Here is a 14,420-nt window from a genome sequence, read left to right as displayed (position 1 = left end):
ACTTATAACAACAAAGAATATCTCAGCCGGAATTTACATACACTAAAACAGGTTAGTGAAACAGCTTTAACCTACACAAAATACAGGTATTTACAATGGCTACAATACATCTTTGTAACTTATTATTACATCATTACAATAATTTTGTACACTGTAATTTGCACACTTGCTTAAAAAGGCAATGTCAACCTCTCTATGTATCTATGTAAAAAATGTAATTGAATGTTTAACAATGTTGTATTGGGAAACATAAATATTAATATTATTACAAACATAAATCACAACTACAGTTTTTTGTACTCTTGCACTGTGATTGTTTTTGGCCTGGTCATCACCCACACTGTGACAGACATGCAACTGGTGATGATGGGTCACAAGTAGACACTGGTTTGTTTGTTTTAAGGCGTCACATTCACACATGCACATTACATACATACATACATACATACATACATACATACATACATACATACATACATAATGCCATACTTCTCCCATTAACATAAACAACTATACATCTAAACCAAATCCAACTCAATGTAACTTCTGGTTTGTTACGTCAGCCATATTGTGTCACATTATTAGTTTTGTTACACTCTTGTCTGTTTAATTTATGTCAACTTTTTTTTTTGTCACATTGCATTGATAAACAATAAGGTCCTGGTAAAGTCATGTTATTGCATGAATTAGCCATTGTGACCTTATAAGGAGTTTTAACTGTTACAATGAACCCTGGGGTGACTCTGGTTTCAACATTATAAAATTGTGACTTCACAAGTTGGCTCATATAAAAACACAAAACAAGTTTATGACATTACTGAGAAACATGCTACATTAACAGGTTTTTATTACATTTTATTATTAAATACCTTTTCAGTTGCAAAGGTGTCGTTTTGTGTGTATGAATGCACAAGTACAGGATAGCTGACCTGGGCTCCGGGCATGGGTGCGAAGGGGTTAGTGGGTCTGAGAACAGGCTGGTTGTACATCATTGGCTGAGGAGCCATCACTGGTACCCCGCCCATCTGACCCATCTGGGGAGGGACCTGGAGAGAGAGAGAGAGGAGGGGGTTGAGATAGAGAAAGATGGGACACAAGGATGAAAAACAGAGTATGAGAAGCAATAGGAAAAAGAAAGTGAGAAAGACAGCAAAATGGCCAGAAACACAGGGATGAAAAAGGAGGAGAAAGAAAGGTAGGAAGGGAACAGGTTGATAAAGAGAGAAGACAAAGTCAAGTAAATAGTCAAGTGAAAGTAGGTACCTGTGGGCACTAGGGCTTGGTTAAAATAATCGCTTCTACAAATAAAATCAATCTTTGTTTGAGTGATCTGATATCGATTAATAAAATCCCGGAATTGATCTTTTAATATAATTTATTTATGGATGTTTAGCCTAAGCTCTCTGAGAATCTTTTATATCCGAGCAAAATTGTTATTGTTATTGTGTAAATTTCACTAACATAATTGATATTGAATTGGAAATGTAATCGAATCATGTGAATTGGAATCAAATTGATTCAGGAAATCATTGGCGATACCCAGCCCTAGTGGGCACCTCAGTATAATCTGCATTAGAGTTAAAGCCATTACTTGTTTAATTGAAGATAATCGAAAGTAACCGAGTAAAACTATTTTGATAGTCAAATAATTCTTTGAATAATTTATCGAGCAAAAAAGCCAAATATTTGCTGGTTCTAGCTTTCTAAAATGTGAGGATCTGTTGCTTTTTCAGTTTTGTAAAAGTGTAAACTGACTATATTTTGGTTTTGGACCATTGGTCAGACAAAACAGCTCTGCATGGCCTGGGGATGAAATATTCACTTTTACTTTAAAAAGTTTACCATTGTACTAACTTGTCCTGTGTCTTTCATTGTTCTATCCAGATCGCCATCATGATTGTTGTATTTTTTATTTTTTTTTATCTCATTGCGTATTGCTGCTCTGCATGTTTGCATGTGTCAAGAAAATGGCTATAATCAGCATTGCTTGGCTGTGTTTTGTTGCTTGCTTGCTTTACATGTATTGAATGGGGATACTGTTGATATATTACTGTACTAATGTCTTGCTGGTTGCTGTTGCTCTGCATGGCTTCTGCACTGTCTTGGGAATGCTTATTTTGTGGCTGTCTTTATGGCGTCTTGTTGTCTTCTGTCTGCAATTTTTTAACCTAAACTAATGTCTCGCTGTTTCTTGTTGCTGTGGTCTAAAAACATCTCGTCAAAGGACTACAGTGTTGAAAACACTGGCACATTTACAGAAATGTTGACTAATGTGAGTTGTCCAACATGAATAACAAGATATTTGAAGATTAGGCTCTGAGGATTTGTTTTGTCACTATTCTGACATTTTGCAGACAAAATGAATAATAAATGTATCAAGAAAAAAAGATTGACCAATAATAAAAATATTTAGCATGTATGTGAGTAATTGGTACCACGTGTTTTTTTTGTGCATCTGTGCACACTCACCATTCCATACACAGGCACTTGCGGTGTGGTCATGGGAAAAGCCATGGGAGCTGGAGCCTAGAAGAAAAACAAAAGTCAACTTAAAGCAGGTGAAAAAAATCAGAGGTGGCAGAAAAACACACCTGGGTAAAACATTGTATGGCTTTTATCGACATGCATATGTGGAAAACTACCGTAGTTGCCATAGCATAACAATGAATGAATGAACACCAGAACATAGACAATTTATTGTCTTTAGCTCTGACAAACATCTCCTCTGTCTCTGTTAGACATGTCTGACACAATAAATAAAATACACACCGTGTAATGTATGTGCAAGGAGAAAACGTTTAATGCTGATGAAGTGTGCACATTATGAGTGCAACAAGACAGCATGCAGCAGAGGTACTTAGTGGAATCCCACTGGGAGCAATCATTACCACAGCTTTAAAAAGGGGTGGCTCAATAGGACAGTGTTTAGCCCTGCCCTCCTTACTTCACAAATCAAATCCACTACGGCTGAATGGGCCTCAAATTTAACGTGACGGGCAATTTGTAGCCGCCGTTCACAACCCACGCACATCCTTAAACAAAGCCGCCGATTTCTGCTTGACAAATTGGTAATTCATAGGAGCGAGGGTCTAAGGGGTGTAACAGTATCGTATCAGTGAATGCATAAGATTAGAAGTGAAGCTGCGGTGCAGGGTACTTCTTGCACAGCAGTGGGCAATATATTATATATTATAACCATATTAACAGATGTTAGATGAGATTTGTATCGCTTGCAGTAATTTCACCAGAGTACATATCGCAGAAGCTCGCACTTTGACAGCTTCTCTGAAACTAATAAGGATCTGGATTTCTCAGTGGGATTTGGGAATACCTGCCAACATTTTCAGATGTTTCAGGATAATACCAGCGTGATTTCTTTCCCCCTACCACATATTTTTGTACAGTATTTGCTGCAGTCAGAAGTTGCGACTGCTTGCTCTGCTGCAGGTCGTCCTGCTCACCCGGAAGTCGCAGGCTCCCACGGTTTCCAAAAAACCCATTAAAAAACAGCTTGCAGAAACATGCTGCTGCCTTCACAAACCTAATCCATCATTGTAAATGAGACAACTGAGGCAGTTTTTTCTTAACATGATTTTATAACGTCTCCATCATTGCAGAAGTATTAAAAGTACTTCTACAGTTGAAAGTCTCCAGCTGGAGTACGTAACAGTGCACATAAATGAATAAAAAAAGGTACAATATTTCCATTAAACCCAGTAATTAGCTGCGTGAAATCACATATTACGTTAGCGGTCTTACATAGAATGATGGATTGCATTAATCAAGGCAATACAATGGTATGTTTAGCCTGGATGAATAAAACTACACCATCATTATCCTTTAATTGCTTACTTCATTAACGCTTCTAAAAAATAAACGTTATGCTGGTTGATCTATGAAAAAAAGAGTCTAGTCTTACACATTGTTTTATCTCAGTTTTCAATGTACAAAACTATTCACGCAAAGAGCCAAACTCACTTGCTAATTTATCACCTTTAAACACAAAATGTGGTCCTTACATACAGAGTGCAAAACACTAAAATAACAGTCCTTAGAGTACGGAAAAATCCTAATAGAGTGAGTTCCAATGCATGCGCAAGCTCTTCTCCTCATTTTACTTCAATAAAATGTCAACGCTGTCATGTATTCAGTGTCTGTTACAGTAGAGTAAATTGTGGCTTAATCCTCTATACTTTAAAGCATTACAGTATTACTGTAGTTGACTGCATTTTAGATTATTGAAGTATGTATGGTTTGTTGCCTTGAATAAAAACAAGCTGTGCGGTTAATACAGAATAGAAAAGATAAACTGAGGCAGTGAAAAGCAGTCTGGCTACTTGAGCTCTGTTGTTTTAGTCTATATTTGTTTATATTAAGGCAAACTGGCACCGTTAAAAGGATGCTGAAATAGCCATTAGCAGTTCCTGTTTGCAATGGACCCATGCGTGTACAGTACAGATCACAACTATCACTGGATTATTTTGATACTGAGGGAAATTAAAAAACGTGAGGATTCTCATGCAGGTTCTGAAGTTATAAAGAGCGTCTTCTTTCTATGATTTCTAATTGAATTTATTTGTGTATGTCACACTGAATCTAAAAATAAATATGTCTGTGTAATCGATTTATTCACTGTTTTGGGACAGTTTTTCCCCATGCCTCATGCAATATCTTCTCCTCACAAGGTCTCCCTCCAAGCCGTCTTTTTCTATAGTTACAGCTTTTCAGATACTGACTTCTGGTGCTTAAATTGTAAAGATCTGAGCATTTTATTTTAAAATTTACAAAGCTGTGATGCTGCGATAAATTACAGCATGATGTATTACCTCATTTGATGCCGATTTTACATAGCTATGTGAGATTGTAAGGCCAAAATTAGGAGTAGAGCATTTTGTTGAAGTCATTTTAAAAATAAAACTCTGTTGTGGAAATTGTAAAATAATGTAAAAGCTAAGCTTCAACATACAGGATAGGAAGTGATGCTCTGCTAAGAGATTGCCACGAGAAGGCTTCTGGTCGGGTCAGGTGAACCAGTGAACTGATCTTAGGAGGTAATCAATGTGATTGACCAGGCACCCGCTTTTAATTCCTGCCCCCAGGGAGCAGGCTGTGAAAGTTGATCATAATCATTGATCAATTTGATCTCTTCTCGCAGCAGCAGAGATGGCCAGCAGCCAGACAGGTAAGAACATGAATCCAATTCCACCCAAGAGACTCTTATCAGATAAGTTTATTGCTCACTTAGTAATACACTAGTGGCTTGGTATTTAAAACTATCATTAAAGATTAAACTGACTTTCATCTGCACCTGAACCACGCTTTAGTTAGCAACCCATCTGTCTCCGAGTTTGACTGGTCTGTCAGTCTTGTGCAAAACGAGAGGGGGCATCACTTTATTTTATTTTTTTTAAACATGACAAGAAGACGTCTGAAAGAAAAATAGAGCAGGTGACACGCTGTTTATGCACCACTGCACCTTCTCTATCGGTACTTTTGTCCATCTGTCTTTCAGCCCAGCTGTCGGCCCTCAATGCATCATGCTTTACATTCATCTGTTTTTATCTCTGGCTTTTCATGCTCAACCTCACTTCTGCGGTTTCTATCCCTCCCTTCCTACCTGTGCATCTGTTTTTATTTAAATCTGTCTTTTCTCTACGACTTTAATCCCGACTTCTCGCGTGTCTCAGAACTGAACTTTTGCTATTCCCTTTGCCATATCACTCGAAAGGCAACTCTCTTCTTTCTATGCTTTCTCTGCAAAGTTCTGACCCTACATGACCTGCATGGTTAACTGAAGGATAAAGCAGGTAAAGGCTTTGCAGGATTTCTGGCTGGCATTTTAAGTATCAAGCGAGCACAGACCGTTGGAACTTTGCCCTTTTGCCAGGAACCTCAGATGTGGGAGTTTTACTTATCATGCATGACACCCTTCTTATTCGCTGCTCTGCTACCTGTGATGTCTTATATATTACAGCCACATGCCGCTATGACTTATTTATCATGCGACGGCTTGCAGAGGTTACATTTGCGGTTTTTAAAACGTGTCTATATTTCCCCACTCTAACCTTTATTTGTACATGGTCAAAGCTGCTGCATTTTGTTTGTGTTTGCTTGTCTTGCTAAATGTACGTTGAAGGCAGGATTCAGCGCACTGCTGACCACACAATGTACGACTTTTGTGTTGCACCATATAGGAGGGAAATTAAATTTGAGTCTGTTTTTCTGAGAAAACAATGGCTTTGTTCTTTTATTGTGCTATTCTGTTAATCCCTATAGATCAGACTGGCACATATGGGTACTTTGCAAAACGTCAACGCTGTGCTTTATTTATTAAGTTCTTTAATTTTCTTGAACTCAACAAATCCCACAAAATCACCACACCCAACAAAGTGTTGTCTGTGGCACTCAATCCCAAGTCCATTCCTTACCAATACAGATGTCAATATTTAAAATATAGTAGAATGGCTAAAAGGCTAAGGCATTTCCTTAAACAGCTGGGCACTGTAATTTATAGCAAATGTTACCCTAAATAGTGTATTTGTCAGGGACTATTTTCAACTGTGGTTTAAACAGCAGTGTGGGTTTATTGTATTGCAATGAGAAACATGTCACTGACTGCAACAGCAATGATCAATGATGTTTTTTAAAATCGTTTTTAGACAAATGTAAATTTATGACACAAATGTATATTAGGTTTTGAATCCACAGGCAATGTTGTTTTTTGTCTTTTAAAATATGATCTGTTGACAATAAGAAAACTAGAGAATATCACCAGACTTATCCTCTCAATAAGATGTACAAGGGACAAACAAAAGGCTTGACCATTGAAAATAAAGCAGTACGGAAGGAGAAAAGTAGTGCCCTCTTTCTGACTTCCTGGTATCAGACAATTCACTTAGAGCTTACTTTTTTTTTTTTAAGATAATTCTTTTGGGCATTTTCGCCCTTTATTTAGACAGGACAGCTGAAGACATGAAAGGGGAGAGAGAGAGGAGGGAATGACATGCAACAAAGGGCCGCAGGTCAGAGTCAAACCCGGGCCCACTGCGTTGAGGAGTAAACCTCTATATATGGGCGCCCGCTCTACCAACTGAGCTATCTGGGCGCCCCACTTAGAGCTTATAACATAACAAGCGCAGGTCATTAGCCTGCAGAACAGAGCCGAGGTGAGAGGGTTATTTGCGGAAATTGCGGCAGGAACAATATGGGAGTTTTTTTTTTTTTTTTTTTTTTTTAAAAAGAAGAGTCTGCAAAGAACACAAAAATGAAAGGGGACAGAGAAAGAGAGCTAAGAAGGGAAACAGCGAGAGGGAGGTTGGAAGCACATTATAGGAGTCATTGAGAAGCCATTAAGACCTGTCTTACTAAACAGGGATAAGTACTTACATAACTAGTATAGAACATTCCATTCTGCATCAGGACGCAACAAGGAAAAGGGACAAAAGACAGAGAAGAAGACAGACAGAGAGAAAGATGGAGAGGGAGGAAAAGAGACACAGGAGATGGTAGAGGACGAGAGAAAGTGACGTGAGAGTGAAACAGAGAATCCAAGAAAATGAGAAGATGATGAAAGAGAGAAGCAAAAAAGGTATGACGAGGTAGAGACCAAGAGAAGGTGAGAATGAGAAAGAAAAGAAATAAAGAAATAGGAAGAGGATGATGTTGTGACAGAGGAAGTGAGGATATGTGAGAAGAACATGGATGAATGAGAAAAAGAAAGTGGATAGTAAAAGAAGAGAAAAAAGGTTAGAACCACAACGTAGGAAAAGATGGAAAACCAACAGAAACAAATAAAGCAAATTTCAATGAGGGGTCAAAACGTGGACGGGCAGATGTCAAATGCAGTGTGGCGAAAACAGGACGAGCAGATGATAACGCAAAACAAAAGACGCGATAAAACAAGCGAAGACGGGAAGGAAGACGAGTGGATGACGGTGCAAAAACCAAAGGACGAAACGCATGAAGAGGATGAGCGGGACAGGAAGGAGAGATGAGGGGGAATGACAGCAGGGGTGAAGGGGGAAAGAAAGAAGGAAAGGACCAACAAAAGAGAGAGAGAGAGAGAGAGAGAGAGAGAGAGAGAGAGAGAGAGAGAGAGAATAAAAAAAGATAGAGATTGGGGGCAAAAGGAGAAAGAGAGGAAGCGCAGGGTTAGTGACAGTTTGTCCTCATCAGCCAGAAACTGCTGTCCAGAGATCAGGAGGACGATCAGGGGCTGCCAAGATCAACGAACACACACACACACACACACACACACACACACACACACACACACACACACACACACACACACACACACACACAGAGAGCATGCACAGGCAGCTATATACTGTACCAATCCAATACGCTCACATACACCAACACAAAAACAAGGTACAAAACATTCACGTGCACACGACAAGTCCAGCATTCAGTGGGTGCAACATATTTTATCAGCAAAATGCCTGCAAGTTACATTTAGATAAATGGAACACATCCATTTTTTGAAGATCCAAACTGAATACTTTTACTAATGAAAACGCCATGTTGTGGGCAGCTACACTGTTAAAGGCATGTAACTTTTCCCTCTTCGGTCCCCCTACAGGAGACAACCTGTAGGGGGACCGAAACGGCGAGACGCGCGAGCTGTAATTCCAATGAGACAACCTGTAGGGGGACCTAGGCGGGAAAAGTTACATAGTATGCCTTTAAAGGAATAGTTGTGGCTTTACTGTAGAGTGTTAGATGAAAAGATTGATACCACTCTCATGTCTGGAAGGAAGATTTTGTCAGATCCATGCTAGAATCTTTGTGCTGAGCTCAGATAACTAGCTGCAGCCAATAGCTGCTGGCATATAACAACCCCCTTCTTAGTGAACTGTTGTTTTTATACTTTGTTTTTTTGTACTGATATAATGTGTTAATTAGTAAGCTTTCGAAGGTGCTGGTAGGTATTCCTTGTTCAGAGACAGGCTAGCTGTTTCCCCCGGTTTCAAGTCTTTATGCATAGCTTAGTTGCTGCTGGCTGTAGCCTTATGTTTAATTCTAAGACATGAGTGTTATTGATCTTCTTATCCAACTCTAGTCAAGAAAGCGAATAAGCATATTTCCTAAAATGACAAACTATTCCTTTAATACAATAAGAAGCTAGAACAGAAACACTTTTAAAATGTAATTAAACAGTTAATTTACTAAAGAGCCAGAAAATTGTGGTCTGTTACAACTTGGCTCTCATTTTCATAGTTTTGGCCATTATTTGGGAGATCTTGGAATGTCACATGGGCAAAAAACATTAGCATTCAGACAATTAGACGGACTGTAAAGAAGCCTAACCCAGATTATCTGAACCGGATGAAGGAAAAACTAAAAGTGAGCACACCCAAAATGTTGCTAATAATACTTCTTTGCACAGGAAAAATCTGTAGGTCAAAGTTGCACCAGTGAGGCGGTATGTAAACTGGGACTTCATTTTCTCTTCCAATTAAGTTTACCTGCCAATTTTCTAGTAATGTTGCAGATTTAAGCAATTAACATGGTTAGTTCAATGTTATTATCACTGATAGGAATGATGGCCTAAACTACAGAAAAACGTTCCAAGTTGTAATAAACTGGAATCATCCTTTAAGGTTTTTTGCAGGACTTTAAGACACCTTGATGGATTTCTTTAGGGTAAACTCTCAGGTTGTACAATCACTGCACCACATGACACATTGTCTTTGTATTTGTGTGTCTGCATGTTCAGTGCGTGTTTCTGTCTCCTTACCACGTGTTGTACAGGCATGGGCTGCGGGGCCATGGGCGCCGGGCCCCACTGTGTGGTTGACATGGTCTTATTCTGCCAGTTGTGGCCTCCCGTCAGCTTCTTCTCTCCAGACTGGTTCCACTGCATGTCTGGCCTGGAGAGTGACGAGCAGAGCAACAAAACAAACACGCTTTTACACTTGCTCAACCTGAGGCCAATTCTAAACAACACTGAAATCATGTCTTGGAAGATAAAAGATTCAGTAGTTCAGTAGATTTGTTCTATTTACTTGAAGATTCTTTTTGTCTTTGTTCTATCTTTTATTTTTTTTATTTTCCCCGTGAGGCACATCATGAATTTTAAAGACTCATGTACAGCAGAAACATGAATGTGAATCCATGTACAGCAGTCTTTTTGCCTCTAACACTCTACAGAAGCACTTTGTCACAAACCTAAGCAGCTAAAAACAACTGAATACTTTTTGACTTTAAGTAGTAGAAGTTATATGATGGCAGACTGTAGGCAGGGATGCTGGCAACAGTTGAGGTAAGTAAAACAGTGAGGTGTATTTGTTGGGTTAGTGGATACATCCTCCAGCCTAGACTACAAGCACAACACTAAAAGGTATCATCACAACTCAAGACACTTACTTCTTGGCTGGGGTCCCACCAAACTGCAGATCTGAGGAGGGATAGAAACACAGAGAAACTGAGTGATCATAGTTAAAAGAGTAAATAATAGACAGGGAGGCCGGTATTTCTGCATTTGATGCTGTTTTTCTCTCCGATTTTACTTTCTTTGCTCTCTTACATCATCTTTTTACTAGTTTGTAACATTCAGATGTGTTTAATCAAATTTATTCCTGAAGAGAGGTGTACATTTTGCAAAAATTTGATTGACTTAATGGTTCCTTTTTAAAAAGAGGATAAAGGGAAGAAAGAAATGTTGCCATGTGAAAAGGAAAGGTCTTTTAGTAGTGTATGCATATTTATATAACAGCGTACATCCTTCTGCTCAATTAATATGAGTGATTACATAAAAAAGATGGTGTAGATGTGTGTATGCATGCATTCAAGGCCAGGCTTTTCAAGTGTCGATTACATAATTGTTCAACCATTAAAATACTGTGACTGGTTAAGTGTTGCCCCCCCCACCCCTTTGTGGACACATTCAGCTGCATTTGTACATGTATCTCGACACTCACTGCCCACGAGGTTAGCCAGAGAGGAGTCGAGGTCGTTGGCTAGCAGCTTCCCTCCAGGATGGATGGCCATTTGAGGAGGAGGAAGAGGTGCAGTGTGTGTGGGCATTGTAGGCTTCAACAGGTCTCCTAGAGCATCAAAACCTGAAGTAGAAATTAACTCATACATGTAAATGAGCTGAAAAATTATGATTTAAAAAAACATTTTTGTTAAGACAGGCTGGTAACAACATCACATAGAAGGAGTAGGGGTTAGTACACCACACAGGCACATAGACAGAGAGAAAAGCAATTACGTACAAACATATCAGATTATAAAATAATCCCCATCCCCAAACAGTGAATGCCTAATTATACTTTAGCAACCGTAACTAGGCACGACAGGCCTGTCAAGCTTTGGATTGTCTCTTATATTGAAGCAGTGTGCATGGGGATGTAGTAAGAAAGATACTCAGCGTTTAAAGAGTTTGGAGGTCTTTCAAAAACCGTAAAAGTCTAAGGAACTAAGCAGTAATCAAGCAATACTTCCAAGAAGCATTTTATTAGCCGACTACATCATTTTGTTGAGTTACAGATACGTTAAAAAAAAGCCCCGTTAACGATACCACATCGCCTACTGTATAAAAATCTGGCCCTGGATGTTACTATATCAGAGTGTAAGGTAAAGTTTGCGTCTCTGTCCTGCACATTAAAACATTTGGAGAACTTTACACTCCGCAGCAACGTTATCTTTAATAGCTAGCTAGCAACAGGAAAGTCAAGGTCGTGTCTAAAGGCAGTTACACACAGACCAGACGGCCGACCCTCGGCAGAAAAGGCAGTTGGACTGATCAGTCTCCCCGAGTTGATCAAAAAAGTGCCTCGGAACACACCAAAGCAACGAGATGTAATATGTCTCCATAACAGCAGGCGGCGCTAATCTGTATTGTCGCCCAAAAAATGAAAACCGGCAGCTGATTGGACGAACGCGTCACGTAGGTCTGGTTTCTCCGGAAATTCAAAGACAGACTGTCATGGCGGCTTGTTCAGAATACAATCTCATATCGTACTAAAATAGTTCACTGAAACGTGTTTCTGAAAACATTTTAAGCGAGAAATAGGCCGTGCAGTTGCAGTTGTCTTCATTTCAGATCAACAAAGGTCAGTTTAAAAGATTTTCGTCAGATTTTGAGAGACTCTAGTCACGCTCATTCCGCTCGCCATTTCCGGGTGAGTCCCGACTGTCCTGTCTCCGACTGAGCGTTTCAGGTCGACCAAAATGAAGGCCGACAGCCCCTCGGATGGACGACGGCACGGAACACACCGAACAGACTCGAGTCGCCGACCTCGCCAGACTGTCCAACGGCCATCCTATCGGCCCAGTGTGTAGCTGCCTTAACCATGGTAAACCAAGATTTGCGAAACTCTCACAAGATGGTTAAAGTTAGGGACCGAACTTTATCTCGATGGTTCAGGTTAGACCGTTAAGGTTAGGTTAAGGATAGATTGTCGGGCAGCGAGTCTCGCAAGAGTTTTCACAATTCTAGGGTTACCATCTAGACACAACCAAAAATCAGTAGTGGTGGACTAGAAAGAAGTAGCCTGCTTGTGTTCCTCTGTCTGAAATCAAGGACCCACTGTTTCAAAAATTACAAAGACTTTCGAGTGCTAAATCTGCAACAGTAGACTGCATATACACTACGTTAAGTAAGATGGGGCGGGGCTTAGAGAGTGGTCAGTTGGGTAATTAAACTGTAGCAGCAGAAATCTGAAAAACAGTGAGGGGAAACTCATGCTGGAGGTGAAGAAAGTCAACCACTCCCACAAAAACACCAAACCCAACAATGTCTTAGTACTTTCTGACTTCCCTACCCTGTCTGTGGCAGTCAATCCAAAGCCCATTCGTTCCTACTACAGATGTAAATATTTAAAATTGAGAAGTGCTTTTTTTAAGAGCAGAAGCAACTGATTTCAAAGGCATTTAATACTGAATCTAATGAGAGCTGACTCAACTTTCAGCCTAATTTTCCAAAATGTTCACTCACGATTCGACCGCTTTAATGAAGCAGCGCTGGACAGTTTTGATCTGAGAATATTGCTGAGCTGTGCTTTCTTAATGTGATAGTTCACATTAATAAAGCACAGCTTTGCTGGCCCTGCTGTTAATTGAAATAGCCCTGCTCTATTTTTAGCATTTACCTACATGGGCAAAGATTCCAGACTTTACTCTTTTATTACTGTCATGCAGCAGCCTCATTCTATCAGCAGCCAGCCTATAATCCCTGACTCAGTAGCTTGCAGCACTTGTTCTAGATGATTGATTTATCTGTTTGTAGCTGTCATGTACACACTCCCAACAGTGATTAGTTTGGAACATGTGTGCGTTTGTGTATTAGAGAGTGTGTAAACTGACTTTCCATGGCCGGTAGGTGCAAATGATAGAGTAATTTCCTGTGTTGGTGTGCGAAAGTGTGTGTAAGTGCCTGTTAACTCCCCATGTCAGCACTCATGCTGCTAATGGCTCAGTATAACTCTGCCGGTAGAAACCTGGAGATGTATTTGGTGGGCGTGGTAAACATGGCGAGTAGTAGAAAAAGGAATTTTTTAAGAGAAAATGAAAGCGCAACCTCATGGTGATGTCGATTTCTTCCATAATTGTATGCAGTATTGCATTGCTGTTTCCACACTTTATCCAGTAACCATTAGGGATTACAAACCAATACATGAAGACAAGTGGCAGAAATAAAATGAAGTCAGGAGCAAGGCGACAATACAAAGCTGGAAAAAAAAAAAAAAAAAGAAACAAGAACGAGCAAGATGTGAATGCAAGACAACTGCTGTAAACATAGAGCGTCCCTGCAAAAAACAGAGAAGGAGGAGAAAAAAAAGAGAGAAGCAACTGATGGTGGGGGGAAAAAAAAGGGAGGAATAATATTTAGTTAGGAAGCGGTGTGCAGGTCTGACAGTGACAGTGGTGCTGACACAAGAGATTCAGAAAACACTTTTCCTGCTAGCTTAGCAGATGAGAGAACAGGAGGGAGAGGAGGAGAAGTATACGGAGACGGAGAAAGTTAAAGAGAAGAGGGGAAATGAAGTGAGTGAAAAAGCAACCACTATCTTTTTTTTTTTTTTTATTATCTTGACTGTAATTTCTCTCCCATTGTCGGCATTTCCATTGTTGTTGTCACTGTGATAAAACACTTTGGAAATGTGGGTGATTTTTTTGTTTCTTAAACCACCGTGTCAGCCCACTGAATTAAATTGAACCAAGAGAGCAATGGAAGAGAAGCGGAGATAAGGGGGGAGTGTGTGTCACAACAAGCTCTCTCAGTAGATCTCACACACACGCAGACGCACACACAAACACACACACATCACACAAGGCAGGCAGAAGGCAGAAGAAAACAGGGAAGGAGGGAATCAGGATGTGGAGGAGGAAGGTGATGAAGCGAGCACTGAGAGCATTGTATTGAACTGGGAGGATAATGCTATCAGTGTTAGCTTAGGTGTTTCAGCAGA

The 14,420-nt window shown here is 39.9% G+C and overlaps 1 protein-coding gene across 10 annotated transcripts in view; it reads right to left on the bottom strand.

The window, feature by feature from the left end:
• si:ch211-200p22.4 (phosphatidylinositol-binding clathrin assembly protein) overlaps positions 1 to 14,420 on the bottom strand; it is a 93,126-nt gene that overhangs the window by 5,407 nt on the left and 73,299 nt on the right. For 6 of the 10 annotated variants that reach the window (XM_035994160.1, XM_031304307.2, XM_035994166.1 and 3 more), the window contains 6 exons: positions 10,926 to 11,066; positions 10,372 to 10,402; positions 9,743 to 9,875; positions 7,387 to 7,410; positions 2,470 to 2,526; positions 870 to 1,046 (listed from right to left, as the gene is read on the bottom strand). In XM_035994160.1, coding sequence (XP_035850053.1) covers positions 870 to 1,046; positions 2,470 to 2,526; positions 7,387 to 7,410; positions 9,743 to 9,875; positions 10,372 to 10,402; positions 10,926 to 11,066 — 563 coding nt within the window. The remainder of the gene's footprint in view (positions 1 to 869; positions 1,047 to 2,469; positions 2,527 to 7,386; positions 7,411 to 9,742; positions 9,876 to 10,371; positions 10,403 to 10,925; positions 11,067 to 14,420) is intronic. The other 4 variants (XM_035994163.1, XM_031304309.2, XM_035994164.1 and 1 more) reach the window with 3 other exon arrangements.

This window comes from Sander lucioperca, chromosome 17, assembly GCF_008315115.2.
Source record: "Sander lucioperca isolate FBNREF2018 chromosome 17, SLUC_FBN_1.2, whole genome shotgun sequence".
In the NCBI taxonomy this organism is placed as follows: Eukaryota; Metazoa; Chordata; class Actinopteri; order Perciformes; family Percidae; genus Sander; species Sander lucioperca.
This window is presented reverse-complemented; position numbering and strand designations above follow the sequence as displayed.